This window comes from Schistocerca serialis, chromosome 11 (genome assembly GCF_023864345.2).
Source record: "Schistocerca serialis cubense isolate TAMUIC-IGC-003099 chromosome 11, iqSchSeri2.2, whole genome shotgun sequence".
In the NCBI taxonomy this organism is placed as follows: Eukaryota; Metazoa; Arthropoda; class Insecta; order Orthoptera; family Acrididae; genus Schistocerca; species Schistocerca serialis.
Window position 1 is genome coordinate 200441872 of NC_064648.1, and position 19940 is coordinate 200461811.

General features: G+C 40.8%; 1 protein-coding gene across 1 annotated transcript in view; it reads right to left on the reverse strand.

The window, feature by feature from the left end:
- Nucleotides 1–313: 313 nt before the first annotated feature.
- Nucleotides 314–19940, reverse strand: part of LOC126426413 (uncharacterized) — a 44845-nt gene continuing 25218 nt past the window's right edge. Inside the window, exon 4 of the mRNA XM_050088333.1 lies at nucleotides 314–2251. Coding sequence (XP_049944290.1) covers nucleotides 1861–2251 — 391 coding nt within the window. The 3' untranslated portion in view covers nucleotides 314–1860. The remainder of the gene's footprint in view (nucleotides 2252–19940) is intronic.

Here is a 19940-nt window from a genome sequence, read left to right on the forward strand (position 1 = left end):
GTACTACGACTCGCTAAGTGCAACAATTTATTCACAATTTTTCATTTCTCATACTGTCATTCTGTATATATTGACACGTCTAAAACTGCAGATGTAGTCAAACATAACACTGTTGCAATATCAGCCCCATATTCTCATCTCTCAGTACACATTCTCTGGCCAAAACAGCACCTTAAAACTGAGAGGGGACCTAGCACCCGGCAGTCCCCACTTTTGCAAACATCCCATGAGGAGCCGACACGAGCGGGTGGCATTGCATTAGTACTCGTGATCACGATGGAGGATATTCAAAGTCGACATTTCACACGTATGAAGTATCAGTCAGCGTAATCCAGAGCTGACATTCCCTTCACCCTCCACAGTGCACGTCTGCTACAGTATACAACTGAGTGCAACTTTTAAGGAATATCAAATGAAATATACCAGGCTCTGACGAGGACAATACGGTTCGCAGTCAAATTGTGTACACGAGACATCCAGTAAAGAGGTGCCGTAAGCACTCGTACACCCTAAACCCACCTTACAAGAGGACAAACTGGCCACGTACCGACATGGCAGTGTCACCGGTTTCACACAATTTTAGGCTTTCCCTTCACATTTCCTTCTCCCTTTTCAACTGTGGCCCAGAATACATATTATAATTTGGTGTCTTCCTTCCTCCGAGACTCCCAGGAATGAGGTGTGCTGTGTAAAACACTGCACTGGATCCTGGAGGCACAGGCATCAAATCTCAGTACAACCCAGACACCAGCTGCAGTGTATACGCCCTGTGCAACTACGATGCTCCACCCGAGGACAGCTGACAAAACTTCTGTTTCAGATTACTGTTTAAGCAGCTTGGCTTATTAGTAACTACCACATAACATGCAACACTCAATAAGCTATATATACAGCTGACACTAAAATAGAAAAACTTAAATTTCTCGAAATAAAACCCTCTAGTTGCCAGTGGAGGCAAGTACAGTTTTATACTTTGTTTCACGATCGTGTCCTCCACACCACCATCTGACACCCACAAAAATGACGACTGCCAAATCTAAACGAGTTGTACGTCCAAAATTATCACCCTATTACTTACTACAGTTTTATTTCGAGAAACTGAGAATCGACACGAAACTTTGATCGATCTCTTCCGTGCACATTGCAAAACAAGTAATCGGCAATAAGTCCCACTCGATAGCAATTGACAGTCTCGCAACTTTTTCAAATGATATCCTCTTTGTTATTACTTAACAGAATGCTCCCGTTACTCGACTACGAGCTTTACACGAGACAGAGTAAAGAGAAACTGAAATGCATATTGTACCAGTATCAGCTACAATAAAATAAAATCTTTATTATTGCTATCAGTACAGGTTATGAAAAAAAGATTGAGATGCAAGAAGCTTTTGCAATTGCAGAGTTTCTGTCAATAGGTACATACCATACAGTGCAAAATATATGCAAATAGAAACATCTCATAGCAATGTGCAAACGTTGAAGAAATATACAGAAGTCGTGCGTGTAATTCCTTTTAATTACCGACAATTTAGGTCTTCTGAAAAAAATAGCTGAGGCTGATACAATACGATTTTCTGCAGGTATGTACAAGTGGTAAAACATAACAGTAACAGCTCGCCAACTTCGTGCCTTCCGGTGCCTCTGCCAGAGTCCACTACGCACACGCCTGTGCAACTTCCGGCGCGTGTTACAGAAGAACAGCTCGTCGCAGATCTCCCGACCGCGCCGACTCGCCGGTGTGCGAGCACGCTAGCACGCACAGATGCACCTATCCGAATAACTTACTGCGAATGTGGCAGGTGAACAGCCACTCCTCCGTGTGTACGCGGACGCGGTTTCGCAGGTAGCCGGACTGCCGCGTTACAGCGGTCGGGCCGATCCACACGTGGTGCGAGGACACTCTCCCGCACACGTCGCAGCTGTAGCTCTTCCCCCTCGTCCCGCCTTTCGTCCTCTTTCGAGTCGTAAGAGAGGGTGAAAGATTTCCCACACTGGCCACGAGTGTGCAGTCCGGCTCGGTGCGTGTAGCAGTGTGCCGCCTCGAATAACCGGCTCGGCCGGAACCTCCGCCACGAGCGTCGCGGAACTGTCCGGAGGCTTCGGCACGGACCTTCCGGTAGCCGAACACCGCGTGCCGTCACGAGAGGACGAGACGCCGTGCCGGGATCTCCGCACCCTGACCTCCTTACCGACTTCACACACTGCAGCTTCAGTGGCACTTAACGAGTCGTCCAGAGAAAACTGTGGACATCTGAAATACAAACAAAAAGGAAATTTCAATAGGCGCTACATCAAATTTGCTAGATGCCTCTTATTCTACGCAAGTAATTGTTGTCCCAGCGCAGAATTAGATGTCATAAAATAAATTTCGCACATTGACACTACAGAGCACAATTTATAATAACCATGATCTATGCTAGGATTCACTCATTTGCATCTATTTCTACAAACTAATGAAGTGCATGGCAGTACTGTCTATATTTTATTATGATTTTTCCTATCCCTTTTGTGCACGAAACATGACAGGAATGACTCCTCAAATTCCTGTTTTGCACTGGAATTTTGTCTCGTCTTCACAGTCCGTGCAGAAGCACGTGTAGTGGTTTGTAGTGGATACCGAGGTGCCCAAGTTGAAATCGTTTCTGCCACGTTACAGCGGTCGGGCCGATCCACACGTGGTGCGAGGACACTCTCCCGCACATGTCGCAGCTGTAGCTCTTCCCCCTCGTCCCGCCTTTCGTTGTTAGTAAACTTTCTCAGTATACTATAGTTTGTACGGATCTTCCGTTGTCTCCCTGTTCAGATGTTTCTGCAGCTCTGTTATGCTCTCTGACGGATCAAACAAACTTGTGACCAATTGTGCCGGTATTCTTTCTACACGTAGTATCACCTCTCAGTCGTATTTGGTACAGGTCCCACACACTTTAGCAGTATTTCAGGACAGGTCACAAGTGTTTCGCTGTCAGTCTGCTTCGTAGACTGACGTCACCCTCCCCGTATCCGACTAATAAAGTGAAGCCTGACACCGAGTCCAGCTTTCACACTCTACAGAGTACACTCTTATAGGGGTCGAGCAACACACAATTTCTTTACACGATCGGTATCTGTTGCTCGTATGGCACGTGTTAGAGGGTTCTGGGTGTTGGGAAGCACAGCTGCACAACTGACGGGTACAGGTACTTGCTAGTTCCCTGTTAATCCCTTTCCACACAGTGGTTTCAGGCCGCAGAGGTCCAATGTCTAGTAGATAATATCAGATTAGAATGACGGATAACGTTCTCCGAGAAGTTGGAAGCCGTCGATTTGGTGTGACTTCTTCTAAACACACAGGCTATAAGCGTATTTTAGACATCTGAGTGGAAGAAAAGTGTTTGGAGAAAATTGTGGATAGAACTTCTGCGTATTCAATGGCAGCTTGCTGTAAATGTGAAAAATGAGAGTTAATCCAGACGAGTACGAAAAACAGTACTATAATATTCCAATACAGTATTTTCGGTGTGCTGCTTTACAAAGGCACACACAATACATAGGTGTAATGTCGCAAAGTGAACCCGTATTTGTGAGGAACTAAAGATCATTCCTACAGGACAACAGTAAACAGGGCTTGAAAGAAAGCATATACTCTTTCTTCCCTCACTACATTTGTGGACAGAACAGCAAAGGGCACAGCTAGTGGTGATACACGGTACCCTCTGCCGTGCACCATACGATGGCTTGCAGATTACGTATGCAGATGTAGGACAATCACAAGCACACCCTATCCACTGCGTGCACTCACTGTGCGCTTAAGCCGAGCAGCTGGCTGTAGCCTTGAGGCCGTATATAAGTATTTTGAATTCCTGCGTCTGTGAGGTAAGATCGTGTCTCTTGCTGTCCCTCTACTGAAAATGGTTTTATGTACAATGGCTAACACTTTTGTATTTCAGTAGGATTTTTGGATTTGTGTTTGATCTTGTCCATATATTATGATCTTAAGCAAGACATCCAGGGGAAAAAACTCTTATATGTGTGGACTATTTCACAGTTTGCAGGCCTCCAGAAAGGATACTAATCAGTTAGAAAAGGTAGCACATTTCTCTTTTGAAATACGGGGCTTAGAAGCAACAAATTTTTATCAAGATTTTTGTGATTTAATTTCAATTAACTCCCTCTTCCATCTTCATCATGCCATATCCCATTAGCCGCTGCACCCCCTTCCTTTTCAGCTGCCTCCCAGCAACCTTCTCTGACTAACTGCAGTATAATTTATAAAGTGCCCCATAATAAAATGGTGATAAGATTTCAAAGTGGTAAAAAGTTTAGCAACTTACTTTAAATATCCACAAATGTAAAACTGGGTGCTTCACAAAACACTAAAATAGAGTATCCTATAACTCCAATATTAATGACTCAACTGTAATGAGAAAACTTATACAAATACTTGGGTGTAAATCTGTAAGGATTCAAAGAGGGTCAGTTGTAGATAAAGCAGGTGGTAGCCATCACTTTCTTTGCAGAATAATGGGAAAAACCATCAAAACAAACGACATTGGCTGCAAAAGACTTGTGCAGTGTAAACCAGACTATTGCTGAAGTATGTGAGATCTAAACCACATGAGACTAATTGGGGACAATTGAAAGAAAAACAGCACTCGGTCACTATTTTTAACAAATTAACCTGGTTTCACCACTTCTAGGAGTGTCTTCTTCAGAATTTAAAACAAAGAATGGGCTATATTCTATAACATGGTCACAGAATAATGACTAAAAATGTACGATAGGGTATAAGTACGGAATCATCGTAAAAGACTAACAGTACTTATATGTCATTTATAAAATAATAAATATGCCAAAAGGACATTAGTCACAAAGATATTTAAGATAAAGAAAACTGTGATGGCGAGCTACTAAGGGATGCGTACAGCAGGTTGCAAAACGGACTGAGGTGCCCACGTTAAATGCAACCAGGTGAACACGGCACTGCAACGAGCGCGCCATCTGGTAGCCGTAACACAATTAGGCTACTTCACATTGAAATATAGGCAGAAATGGTTATAAATAAACAGTAATTGATACATAATGGAAAGCAATGTTCGTTTGATAGTAGCATACGACATAACATTTTGTCTACATCAAAGCTTATAACAGTAAGGTAAAACATGAAAAAATCGTTATGAAAATGTAGATAGGACTGAACGACAACTTGTAGAAAGCAATATTGACGTGAAATGCAGCCAAGAAACATTTGATAATTGAAAATATAGGACTACCTTAGAAGGAAAAGAACATTTCAGCAACCTGCACAAGGAGACCCGAAGTCAGATATCGAGTAAAGTCTTTATACTGTTGAAAAATTTTTGTTCCTTAGCTGCAGCTGTTCATTAAGGACGAGGCTATCTTTTCGAGCAAAATGCTTGAAAATCTCCTATTCTTCTAGAATATTTAGTCTACCCCTTTCTTTTCGGTGTGCAAAATGTTGCTATCACAGATGGTTTTGGGTGAATGACCCGTAATTAGAAGATGGTCGGCAAAAGATGAATTTTGGGGGCTAGTGCCATTTTTTCTTAGCAGGTGTTCTTCACAGTTTTCTTTATCTTAAATATCTTTGTGACCAATGCCCTTTTGGCATATTTATTATTTTATAAATGACATATAAGTACTGTCAGTCTTTTACGATGATTCCGTACTTATACCCTATCGTACATTTTTAGTCATTATTCTGTGACCATGTTATAGAATATAGCCCATTCTTTGTTTTAAATTCTGAAGAAGACACTCCTAGCAGTGTCAAAACCAGGTTAATTTGTTAAAAATAGTGACCGAAGGCTGTTTTTCTTTCAATTGGAACTATTCACGGTCTCTGAATGTGCAGCCATGTACAAAAAACTAATTGGGGATAACAAACGTGTACAACAAAGGGCAGCACAAATGGCCGCAAGACTTTCTGACCCGTGAAGATGCTGGAAGACAGACAGTAACGACCACACTAAAAATGTGCTTACTAAGTTTTGAGAACCTACTTTAAATAAGGAATGTACAACCCGCACATTTTTGTTCTCATAGGGATTGTGAACCAAGATGAGACTAATTACAGTGTGGACAACTGAAACAGAGGCAAGGCCCTAAACATGCTTGCAAGATTACACGTAGTTCCAGTTGCGATATGCCATTGGCTGTGGTGGTTGTCTCAAACACAAATATTAGAGCAATAAAACTTACTCAGTTTTGCAATGAACATGTAGTATTAGTTGAAATACTATTACCACACAGTAGTTTGTTTTTGGTTAAAAAGTATTATCACTATAGACATGACATTCGAGTGTACTTACTGCAACTGGAAGCTATATTATGGGCCCCAGAAGGAAAGCAGGAGAAAGTGATTGGGCAAGACTCAATATCAAAAGTGGGCAAAAAAATTATAATAGGATCCTATCAACCATCAGATTCTCCTTCTGATATTACCTCAAAACTTTAGAGAAAATCTCAGTTTGCTAGTACATAAGTTCCCTAATGATACTGCTATCATTGGAGGAGACTTTAACAATCCAACAGTCAGTTGGGATGATTACAGTTTTGTTAGTGGCAAGTGTGAAAACATCCTGTGAAACACTGTTAAATGCCTTCTCTGCCGACTACATAGAACAGACATAGTTCAGAACCTCACTCATGATGGAAAATATTGGATTTAATGGCAACAAATAGATCTGACACCTCTGAGGATGTTTACACTGAAACTGGTATCAGTTGTGACAACAATGATCACCAAAGTACAAAGGACCACAAGCAGAAAGATGTGTATGTTCAGTAAACTATATAAAAAGATTAGTGTCATGTCTTCATGAGGAATCTGAAACGTTCAGCACAGGGCAGGGCCATGTAGAGGAACTCTTGGCTCCTCCTACAGAAACAAAAATTACTGCACACAGGGTGTATACGTGGACAAGGAAAAAAAATTCCCGGATCTCTCGGTTAAAACTACACTTTCTCCCGGGTGAAAATACACTTTTTCCGTGTTAAGTGATAGTATACTTTCCCTCGGAACTGTAAAATTGATTAATCATTTGAATGGTTATGGTTTTATACAGTGGTTTAGAATTTCCCGGCACTTTAGAAAACGAAACTCAGGCGAAAAAAAAAAAAAAAAAAAAAAACCACACACACACACACACACACACACACACACACACACACACACACACACACACACACCACATTTTGGAAAGTTCTTTGATGTGCGACAACAAATACACTGCATATTTTCGTAGTACGAAAGCACAAATTCTAATTTCACCAAACACCTCATGTTACTTTCCGAAGAATTGAAATGGACATTGCGATGTGCTTTTGTAAGCAGTCATAGCTCATGTCACGTGATCTCGCAAGCCGATGACAACGGATATTAAAAACATAGGACACGTGATGTAGTCAGCCAATAGCAGCATCACTGTTAATTAGGGCAAAAACAGGAACAGAAAAAGTTAATGGTTTAAATTAATATACATAGTGTTGCAACAGGAAAAAGCAAAGTTTTCATATAAAATATTTGTCGTGAAGATTAATAAGCTACAAGAGAAGCTAAGCTTTCACATATAGTGTTTATTTTTTTGTGCGTTTGCACATGCGTATGCCCAGATTCCCAACGAAGTAGGCCGCGATCTGATATTAAGCTATTCAGTGCGGTTTTCGGGATGTAAATTTTCTTGGAGTACCAGCACTGTATTGTCTCATGTTTGGTTCTTTATTATGGCATAATGCCATACGTGCTAGAAGATGAAAATGTGCACTTGAAATGGAGAGAACAGTTGAAACTAGCCAATATTGTGGAATTAAACACTTCGTTTCAAACAAACTAGCTGCCTCAGCGGAAAAGATAAATACAAGCCGAATTTCTTTAGCAAAGCGACAAAATTAACTTCATTGCTCTGCAAGGCGATTAATGCTTGACTTACAGAAAAGTGAAAATTATATAAAACTCTGAAACCAATAACATATTTTAGCCTTCCATAATTATGTGAACGTATTTTAATTCACATGATAGCTCCCAGCCACAGAAATCACTTTTTTTCATTTGACGTGAGAGCAGTAAACGTAGAGGAAACAGCAAAATCACTAAACGTAAACACAAATCACGTTCCCTTTTGTCTGCAGGAAAGTTTATTTTTAGATGCGACAAGGATTCCCCTGGCAGGGACATCACATACACTACGCACGCATTCAGAAATCAACTTATGATTCATTCAGAAATCAATTTAGAATGTGATAAAAAATGTTCAAAAAGCAATAGTGATGAGCTTCAAAATCATTTGAATAATCGACAGATCAACGTGAGCCAGATGCTTGGCGCTTTGTGAAACAAGGTTTCCCCCCCCCCCTCAACAATACGAATTTGCCCCCCTCGCCACCGAAATTGCCACCCGGTGCAGGTACTCCGGTTTGCTGCGTAGACAACCAACAGCAACATTTCTGTAGCCAGAAGCGGGAGAAGGTACTGCTCAGACGCGTCTCAACTACACATGCGCGTGATTCCGCTCGTAACTGCTTAGAGGAATCAAATGTAAACAGTTGTGACGTCACATTCATCGGAAGTATTTTGTTGTTACGAAGCATTGCATAGTCTGCCTAAAGCCTTTCACACATATTGCTGTTGGCAGACGTTTGTATGAGCACTGTGATATGACGCATTTCCTTTGAAATTTAAGTTTTATGCTCTCGTTCATATTTTGTTGCTGCAGTATTATTCTGCAGTAGCGGGATACAGTAATATCCTTTGTCAGAGTATCGGTTCTTACCAGTCAAAATAACAAAAAATTAACTGAAAAATAAAACAATGAAAAATTCCCGGAATTCTAAAAAATTCCCGGGTTTTTCTCAGTTTTCTCCCAGATGAAAAAATTCCTGGGTCTTTCCCGGATCTCCCGGTTGTCCCGAGTCATATACACCCTGTGCATAAATGGTGTACAACAAAATGTAGGGCTGAATGAAATATGTTTGGTTGTCAAGAGAGGAAGGCATGATGTCTTCAATGACTACAATACCAGAATATTGCCAAATGATCTTCCACAAAACCCAAAAAATTCTGGCTGTATGTAAAGGCTGTTGATGGTACCAAAGTTAGTGCCCAATCCCTAGCGAATGAGACAGGAAGTGAAACTGATGGTAGCAAAGCAAAAGCTGAAATGCTAACTCCCATTTTCAAATGTTCCTTTAGAAAGGAAAATCCAGGATAATTGGCCCAATTTAATCCTCATACCACTGAAAGGATGAATGAAACAAGTATTAGTGTCAGTGGTGTCGAGCAACAGCTGAAGCCATTAAACTCTAACAAAGCTCCGGTGTCCGATGCAATCCCTATCGTCAGATTCTATATCGAAGTTGTGGCTGAATTAGCTGCTGTTCTAACTAAAATCTATCGTACATCCCTCTAACAAGAAACTGTGGAGTTGTTGGAAAAAGAGCACAATGTTACACCCATCTACAAGAAAGGTAGTAGAAGTGATCCACTAAACTGCCGACCAATATCCTTGACATCAATTTGCTGGGTAATCTTAGAACATATTCTGAGCTTAAACATAAAAGGTATATCAAACACACTGACCACCTCCATGCCAACCAGCACAGATTCCAAAAACATCTATCAAGCGAAATCCGGGTCACACTTTTCTCACATGCCATACTGAAAGCTTTGGAGGATGGTAGTCATGTTGATGCAGTATTTCTTGATTTCTGAAAATCATTTGACTCAGTACCATACCTACACTTACTGTGAAAAGTGCGATGGCGAGGGACATCGAGCGAAATTTGTGACTCGACATAGTAGGGAGATTCATTTCATTATCTCTGATGGATAGACATCAATATATGTAGAATTAATAACTTTGTTTGTTCCCCAGAAAGTTTGTCGTTATTTATTGTGCAAGTTGTATATTAATGACCTTACAGACAATATTTATAATAACTTCATGCTTTTTGTAGAAGATCCAGGTATCTATAATGAATTACTGTCTGAAAGAAGCGGCATAAATATTCAGTTAGATCTTGACAAGATTTCAAAGTCGTAGAAAGACTGGCAACTTTCTTTAAATGTACAATTCTGCACTTGACAAAATGAAATATGTGTATCTAATGACTATAATATCAATGATTACAGTTGGAATTGGCCAACTATTATAAATACCTGGGTGTAACACTTTGTAGGGATATGAAGTAGAATGATCACATATGCTCAGTCATAGATGAAGCAGGTAGCAGACTTCGGTTTATTGGTAGAATACTGGGGAAGTGTAATCGGTCTACAAAGGAGGTTGCTTACAAATCACTCATTCAATACAGTCTAGAATACTGCTCAAGTGTGTGGGACACGTTCCAAATAGCACTAGCAGGGGATATTGGGTATATGCAGAAAAGATATCATAAATGGTCACAGGTTTGTTTGTTCTGCAGCAGAATGTCACAGAGATACTAAAGAAACTCTACTGGCAGACTCTTCAAGACAAGACAAACTAATACAAGGAAGCCTACTTACAAAGTTTTAAGAACCAGCTTCAAATCATTACTCTAGGAATATAGTATAGAGTTTGCCAGAAAAATGTGTACACTCTGTCAGGCTCTACTGAGATACCAATATTGTCATTCAATTCGAGTTACGAGTGTGTTGTAGTATGGTCTTTGGCTCAACAGATGTTAGTACTTTCATCTCGGGATTGGGGAAACGAGATGGCTGGACCACGCTTGACATTCGAGCACCGAAAATGTATTGTTAAGTGGTTTTTCAAGTTTGATAATGCCGTTGTGCAACGTCAGTGGAGGCGAGACTTCGAAACAGAACCACCAAATCTCCTAACAAATGTATCATTGAAAAGTTTGAATTGCATGGAACGATTTGTGACATTCATTCACAAAGGTAGATCAGGAAGACAGCATACAGCTACAAGTCCTGCTTCATCAGCTCTCGTGTTCGAAACGTCTGTTAATTCTCCACAGAAGTCTGTTACGCAATGTGCACATAAAGTGGGGGTTATCACTACAAGTGTATGAAGACTTCTGAAAGCTGCAAAGTAGGAAGTTTACATTCTACGATTACTGCACACGATTAATGATGACGAGCCCGATTGCCGAATGCAGTTTTCTGAACGGTATCAGCAAATGGTAACTGATGACGAACAATTTGTGATGAAGGTAGTGTGCAGTGACAAGGCACAATTTAAACTTTACAGAACCGTGGATTGGCATAACAGTGTGTACTGGGCACTGACAAATCCGCATGTTTATGTGGATAAAGCAGTCGATCTACCACGTGTGTTGTGGACTGTCATCTAGGGGCTTAGTAGGATCCTTTTTCTTTGATGCTACTGTCACTGGAGAAGTGTACCTGGAAATGTTATGCACACCAACTTTGCCAGGTATACGTGCACTTCATGAAGCTGATGAAGAGGTCTTCTACCAACATAACGGGGCACCACCACTCTACCACCTAGCCGTACGAGCTTTCCTGGATGACAATTTTCTGGGGGCACGGGATTGGACGGAAGAGGGCCCACTGAGCTCCCTCCACGGTCACCAGATCTAGCACCTACGGACTTTTCCTTGTGGGGAACTGTGAAGATAACATCTGTCGACGTAAACTATGCACGCTGGAGGAACTTTGGCAGGAGATTACAGCAATATGTGCAGCACTGTAACATTGACTGACGTCGTTGCGGTGACTGCTCGTCTTTCTGTTGTGTGTATAGCTGACAATGGTGAACATTTTGAACATTTAAAGTAACCGTGTCCTAAACTGAAAGTTGTAAAACATGTGTGATCAATTATTAAATGTAAAATACACACATAACTAATACTTTGCGTTCCTTAAAGTGTGTATAAATTTTTCTGGTGGACACTGTACAATCATGTATCTCCCATAGGAACTGTGAGATGAGATCATACTAATTACAGCATGGACTGATGTGTTCAAAGCAACCATTCTTCCAACTTTCCACACGTGAACCAAAGGCAAGAAATGCTACATGAGAGTCTCAAGTACCCTCTGCCTTTCACTTCGCCATGCTCTGCTCAGTGTATTAAGATATAAACAACAGTCAACGTGCATTTACATGTAATGAATTCAACTTATGATTCCATCCACATAATGTATTTTGGGAGAAAATACCTTTGTGACTTTTCTGTCGCAATGGGGGTTAAGGAACTTGAGATGTAAAACTGAACTGTAAATCAAACCATTTCAGAGCTGCCATTAGCACATTTTCAAAATATTTTATCCTACTCTGCTTTCATAATCTTTTTGAAAATTAATGGAGCAATTCTTGGTGCAATCTACAGGGTTCATTTTAGCAGAGCTCGTAAAATGATGCCTTCAGCCTAGTCTCATGAACACAGAGCAGTGTTTTTGACGCTTTGCCTCCTCTTTTCCCACCCAAAAGGAGCATAGTTTGTCACTCAGTGGTAGCTGTAAGCTGACAGAGGAGTGAGACGCCAGTGAAACACTGACAACTAACATTCATTTATTACAGTTACTGAGATTAGAAAAACTGCCAATGTCGGCAGCAAACAGCCTATACATTTAATTATCAACTAAAGCCTGGTAGCAGTAACACACAGATCTGAAGGAAAGTAATGACATTTTCATGACATACTCACTGATTCATTTTATTTTTCATCTGATATTTTGACCATGACCATACACCTTTCAGCTATCTTCCAAGTGAACTAATGGATACCGGGAAGTTGTCATCAAAAATAGGGCACACACAGTTTGAATTTAATGTGATATTTCGCTCTCTACCACAGACAGCAGCACTTTCAGGTTCAATTAAGGTTGAACAATGTTCCACACAGCTGAGCAGATTACGCCTACAGTCTACAGACATGTATGCAGTGCTGAACGTACACCCGCCTTTTACTGCACAATTAATCAGCTGTGAGAAAGCACGATCAAGACTGTTCACTACACTGTACGATAGTGTCTAAATTCCACTGTCGAGTATCATTCTGAGACTGTGACGAAGCACGCACTCTTAATTCATTTAGCAAAGGATGTTTGTTAATAGACAGGGCTGTTTCATTCTGGATGAAGCGGGGAATTTGGTCCTTTCCTCTATTAACCCGCAATAACATTGCTACAGTGTAGATCCTATCTATGCGTCAATATCCCAGCACAGTAAGAGTGACTGATGGCAGATTCAGTTTGTACAAAGCTATTTGCCATTGAATGACATATTGCCTGTGTTTAAAATAATACCTCTGACTGCTGTAGCTTCAGTGTCAGTTCAGAATATGGTCGAAATAATAGTTGGAGAAAAGGAGTTTCTTTAGTCACATGCTTGAAATACTATGAATCTGAGGGAAACTATTTGCTTATTCACAAGGGCACCAGGTATTACAAGTGTTTCTATATGAGTTAGAAAAACTGGTGACTACACAGGAGTGTGCACCATCCTAGGCTGAGCTAAGCCATTCATCATTCAGACAACCTCACAAAAACACATGTGTCAGGTTGTACTTTATCCAACAGTAATGTGTAAGGCAGTGTGTGTGTGTGTGTGTGTGTGTGTGTGTGTGTGTGTGTGTGTGTGTGTGAGAGAGAGAGAGAGAGAGAGAGAGAGAGTGTGTGTGTGTGCAATGTACACATCAAGGTAATGATGGACTTAAAAGTAGTTCGGAAGTGAGATTAAAATTCAGGGCAAGAGGATATCAATTATGATAATTGCTGATGGCATTGCACAATAATTACACAAACTGTTAGATGAAATAAACAGTAATAACCACACAACACGCAAAGAGTAAACCACAGAAAGGCTAAGTTGTGAGAAGCAGCAGAAATGTGATTAGTAATAGTTATCAAAATTGGGAGCAACATGGTAAATAAAGCAAAAGTATTTTGGTGCAGTTGAGTCTCAATCATTCAGAGTTCAAGAGACCTAACAAAAAAGTCCAAGTACCTGAAAGTTTGATTTAAAATGGCACTTGTTTAAAAAAAAGAAAAAAACACATTTTCTTACAAATGGAAGCACATAGTAATAACTGAAACTCAAAAGAAAGTTGTCTTATCATTTCAAATGACGAACACAAAAGTTCTAAGAATACATACAAAAACATCAATCGCATTCATTTTCCACGGTGAATGAACTGTGTCAACACTAGCATTTCTTCCACAAAAAGTTTACATCTCTTTTTAAAATTGTTTGTGTGCCATAATAAACTAGCAGCTAAGCCTCAGTGTCCAGACTAACAGTGGATGGCATCGCTGTTCTAAGCATTGTAATCTTCAAGAAAATGGTAAAATTGGTAGAAGCCGACCTTGGGGAATGCCAGTTTGGATTCTGTAGAAATGCTGGAACATGTGAGGCAATACTGACCCTACTACTTGACATAGAAGATAGATTAAGGAAAGGAAAACCTATGTTTCCAGCGTTTGGAGACTTAGAGAAAGCTGTTGACAATGTTGACTAGAATACTCTGTTTCAAATTCTGAAGGTGGCAGGGAGCAAACAACTATTTACAACTTGTACGGAAACCAGATGGCAATTATAAGAGACGAGGGGCATGGAAGGGAAGCATTGGTTGGGAAGGGAGTGAGACAGGGTTGTATCCTCTCCCTGATGTTATTCAGTCTGTACATTGAACAAGCAGTAAAGGAAACAAAAGAAAAATTTAGACTAGGAATTAAAATCCAGGGAGAAGAAATACAAACTTTTTGAGGTTTGCCAATGACATTGTAATTCTGTCAGAGACAGCAAAGGACCGTGAAAAGCAGTTGAACAGAATGGACAGTGCCTTGAAAGGAGGATATAAGATGAACATCAACAAAAGCAAAACAAGGATATTGGAATGTAGCCTAATTAGATCTGGTAATGCTGAGGGAATCAGATTAGGAAATGGTACACTTAAAATAGTAGGTGAGTTTTGCTATTTGGAGAGCAAACTAACCGATGATGGTTGAAGTAGATAGCATATAAAATGTAGACAGGCAACGGCAAGGAAAGCGTTTCTGAGTAAGAGAAATTTGTCAACATCGAGTATAGATTTAAGTGTTAGGAAGTCGTTTCTGAAAGTATTTGTATGGAGTGTAGCCATGTATGGAAGTGAAACGTGGACGATAAATAGTTTAGACAAGAAGAAAATAGAAGCTTTCAAAATGTGGTGCTACAGAAGAATGCTGAAGATTAGATGGGTAGATCACATAACTAATGAGGAGGTACTGAACAGAATTGGGGAGAAGAAGAATTTGTGGCACAACTTGACAAGAAGAAGAGACCGGTTGGTAGGACACGTTCTGAGGCATCAAGGGATCACCAATTTAGTATTGGAGAGCAAAAATCATAAGAGGGAGACCAAGAGATGAATACACTAAGCAGATTCAGAAGGATGTAGGCTGCAGTAGGTACTCTGAGATGAAGAAGCTTGCACAGGATATGGCAGCATACAGAGCAGCATCAAACCAGACTCAGGACTGAAGACCACAACCACAACAACAACAACAACAACCACCGTCAAGATATATGTTTTGTCCTCCACACTGCCTAAGACAATTCAGTATGTATGCTTTGAGAGCCAGAACTTCTCACAGCATCCATCAACTTCCTCCCTGCTTATGGCCTGTTTTAGCAATCTTATGTTTCAGCTTCAGAGCTGTTGACAGCCTGGATGATGGAGTCCCACTTTTCATTACTTTTCCACTCCTTATTACATGGCCTCAATGATGCATTTCTTTTCTGAAAACTGTCAGACAACTGTTTCTTTGAAGTCACTTTAACAAATGATTTATATATTCCACTGTTTAGAAGACACAGCAATGTTGCAAAGAGATGATCGACAAAACTGTTATTTCAATAACTGACAATTTTAATTACCGAATGCAGATAGGGGCCAATTTCCAATTACAGTGTGCTGTGGAACATTTTGTTATGACAACCACTTCAATTTCTTGGATGTACCAAAATGTAGAATTTTTTTGATTTATTGGGGTGTTTTCAAGGGACTCTTACAAAAAGTCTGATTTGTAGATAAATCAACTTATCAACTGGCGAAGAGTTCTCAGGCTTCCAGCCGAGTGGCGGTGTCTTCAAACTACGACGTTTCGACGAGTGACATACTCGTCATCTTCTGGCGAAGTGCCGAGACTTGGCGGATGCCGATCCCTTTATACCTGCGGCGTGCCCCCCACCACCTGGCAGCGGGAGGCTGGATCCAGAGGAGCCGGCGGGCGCGGTGGAGGGGGAAGCGGGTGCGCCGTTCGTGTCTCCGTCAGAGCATTCCGGTCGCGTCTCGTGAGCTGGACGGTTCTCGGTGCGTTCCTGGCATACTGCGGCTAATGCTGGATTCCAGGCCGTGCTCAGTTGATAACCTTCATCCCTGTTCACAAGATTCTCGTGGACCGGTATTTCTATTGATTCTTTAATGACACTGTCCCGATAGCTTCCGGCTCGGCACAGCACCCTGGTGTTCTCGAAATCAAAGGTGTGATTTTCTTTGATGCTATATTCCGTTATAGCAAATTTCTCTATCTGTCCAAGTCGGACACACCTGGTGTGTTCCTCGCACCTTTTCGAGATGCAGCCCTGCGTTTGTCCAATGTACTGTACACCACATTCGCAGGCAATGCTGTATATACCAGATGTGTTGAGTTTGAGTGGGTCTTTAGCTGAGCCCAGCAGCTCTTTCGTCTTCGACGGTGGTTGGAAGACGGTATTTATGTTTGATTTTCTCAGTAGCCTCTTCCTGCTCTTCCTGAAATTTGTCAGCCTGTCTCCTCTTGAAGGCCCTAACAATCTGTGATTCACTGTACCCGTTTTTCCAAAACACCTCTCTTAGGTGGTGTAATTCATCTGAGAGGCTTTCTTTGTCACAAATGACACGCGCCCTATGTACCAAAGTGGTCAGTACTGACTGGCGATGCGCCGGATGGTGGCAGGTCTGTGTGCGTCTTCATTCTACATACTGAGTGGCCCAGCGTGCCATCCGCTTTCTTCCTGATCAGGATGTCCAGGAATGGAATACAACCATTCTCTTCTACTTCCATCGTGAAGGTGATATTCTCACATATGCCGTTTAGGTGCACTTCGAGCCTGAAACAGTGAAGCTCTTTGAATATGCACTTATGACCACCTACTTCAAGTGCAATGGAGAGCTTTATGAACAAGTGGATGGAGTGGCCATGGGATCTCCCCTTGCTCCAGGGATCGCGAATCTTTATATGGAACACTTTGAAGAGGTGGCACTACAAACTGCTCACCGTAAACCCAGGCACTTCTTCCGCTATGGGGACGACACTTTCGTGATTTGGCAGAATGGCAGGCAGGCACTGGAGGAGTTTATGGACCACCTAAACAGCACACATGAGAATATCATGACAGTGTAACAGAGACATATACCATATTTACTCGAATCTAAGACTCACTTTTTTCTGGTTTTTGTAATCCAAAAAACTGCCTGCGGCTTGGAATTGAGTGCAAAGTAAGTGGAACTTCTGAAAAATGTTGGTAGGTGCCGCCACAACTAACTTCTGCCGTCAAATATATGTAGCGCTACACAGGCATGCTTTGCAGCTATTTTTCTCCGCCCCGAGTTTCGACCACTGCATTTTCATACATTATCCAACGAAGTAAATACAAATTCCGTATTGTTCATCTTCGAATGTAGCAGCATTTCAATGTACTACGAAAATCCGACTGGCAAGTCTGTTTGGGATGTTTGTCAATATGGCAAACTCTATGTTCTGAATTTTTTCCTACCTGTGAGAAGAGATGGTTGCTAATAGGAACTTTTATGAATTGTGAATCACATGCAGTATTCTCTTCATAATACGAATATAAACATTTTGCCATGTATTCTTTCGTGTTTGCTGCTATCTCATTTAAATCCTGTCTGCCTAATAAACTACGAAACTAGTGTGAGACAGCAGCAAACGCGGAAGAATATACATGTCATGTCATGTTTATATTCGTATTATTCTCATGCCTAATAGTGATACAGTCAGAAATGAAGCATGGCAATGGACTAGATTTTTAAATCTAAGATGGCTAATTTCTGTGCAGGATGTAATGAACAAAAGAGGCGTCTGCAGAGATTTTCAAACAGAGAAAAATTTTAGCTAAACTCTCGTTCAGAACATCATCTATCATACGCAGTCTATTATTTGGTTCTTGTTGATCATTATCAAAGAAAGCAGCAGTGTAAGTAACAACAAATAGCAGTCTCTTGCCATTGTTTCGCTAATGAGACAATTCCTCTTTTTTTTTATTGTAAGCGGCGGTAGCGCGCACAAAAGCACGCCATGCTGCGAGCGGCAACAGGTCGTAAACACACATTATCAGAATGCGACAAACAATGCATGACACAGTACAATAATGCAATGATGTACACACCTATAACAAAGAGAACAGCACTTATCAGATCAAAGCAAAATTAGCAATCGATTCAAAGCAGACGAAGCACGTGAAAAAGGAAGGGTACCTGTATAAATACGGACGGAGTGCCTGACACATAGCAATGGCTACCTGGTAAAGCTTAACTGCTAAGCTTACGACTCGAACCAAACTACTGCAGCTGTATCGTCATTCATTCGACCTCAATTGTGTCTCATATTACAATGGACCAACTTTGTTTCGATTTGGAGGTGCAGCCTAAAACTTTTCTCTCCCCTTGAATTTTGAGTCTCAAATTTCAGGTGCAGCTTAGATTCGGGAAAATTTTTTGTCCTTGATGTCGAGTCTCATTTTTCAGGTGCGGCTTAGATTCGAGTGCGGCTTAGATTCGAGTAAATACGGTATATCATATATACTTAAATATCTCATGAAAATACCTTCTCTGAGTTTTAGGCCATTTTCAGTAGTAGAAAAGAAATTGCCCATTTTCAGTAATTGTTTCATTATTGACTTCACACAAAGAACTAACCGATAGCACAATAGTAACTATATAATGGCTGCTAAGCTGTAAGGCTCGTGCATTATTGTTGTTGGAGTGGAGAGACGCAAAGAACTGGCAGTATGAAGTCCTCCAATTTCTGCCATTTAACAATAATACAGCACAGACATTTTAATTTGGTCGATTTCAAACAGGACTGCACAGGATGTGAGGCAAGTGTTTCTAGGAAGAGGAGTGCTATAGAGGAAGCACGTTTTGTAACTAATGTCCACCCTCTATTCTCAGGATGAGTTGTAGGTAGCACTCATAATGCATTCAGAATTCCTTCATTATCCCATTAAAAAAATTTTTTAAGGGTTGTTGGAATGAGGCAGTACCATTTATTTCAATGACTCATTAGTTCATGCTTTAACAAAACACGTACAAAAGCTAAATATTTTAGCTTGCATCATTTTAAAAATAAAACAACTGTCCAAAGAAAGTTTTCTTTCATTCTAAAGTTTAGTTAGACACTGATATTGTTGTTGTTGTTGTTGTTGATGATGATGATGATGATGATGATGGTGATGGGGTGGGCAGGGTCTCCAAAATGATGGGAACCACTGCTTTAGAGGTTCAAGGAACAGTCAACACTGAATGGTACATGACAATTTGTTTCCCTCAGTTATCAACAAAATCAGGAAAACTTATACTGTCACCTCCCTCATTTTTAGTGTCAGCAGTCACACAGCACATCAAACAATTGATTATTTGATGGAGAAAAACATTGAATTAATGCCTCATTGCCCATGTTCACCTAATTTATGGCCTAGTGACATTTGTTCCTCATTTAAAAAGGTGTGTGGACAGCTATGTTCCTCAACTCTAGCAGTTGCCATATTCTTCCAAAACAGGTACCAGCAACAACACAGAAGAAATGTTTCCAGAATCGGTTCCAACATTAGCGAATGTTTAGAGAAGCCATAAACCATTGTCCCAAAACAGTTATTTCCTTGCTTCTGTGAACACTCAAAAGGTAATTCTCATAGTTTGTAACCTAGCATTTGTAGTATTTAAAACAGCGTACTGTATGCTGGTGGTGACCCTACTCTATGCATCAT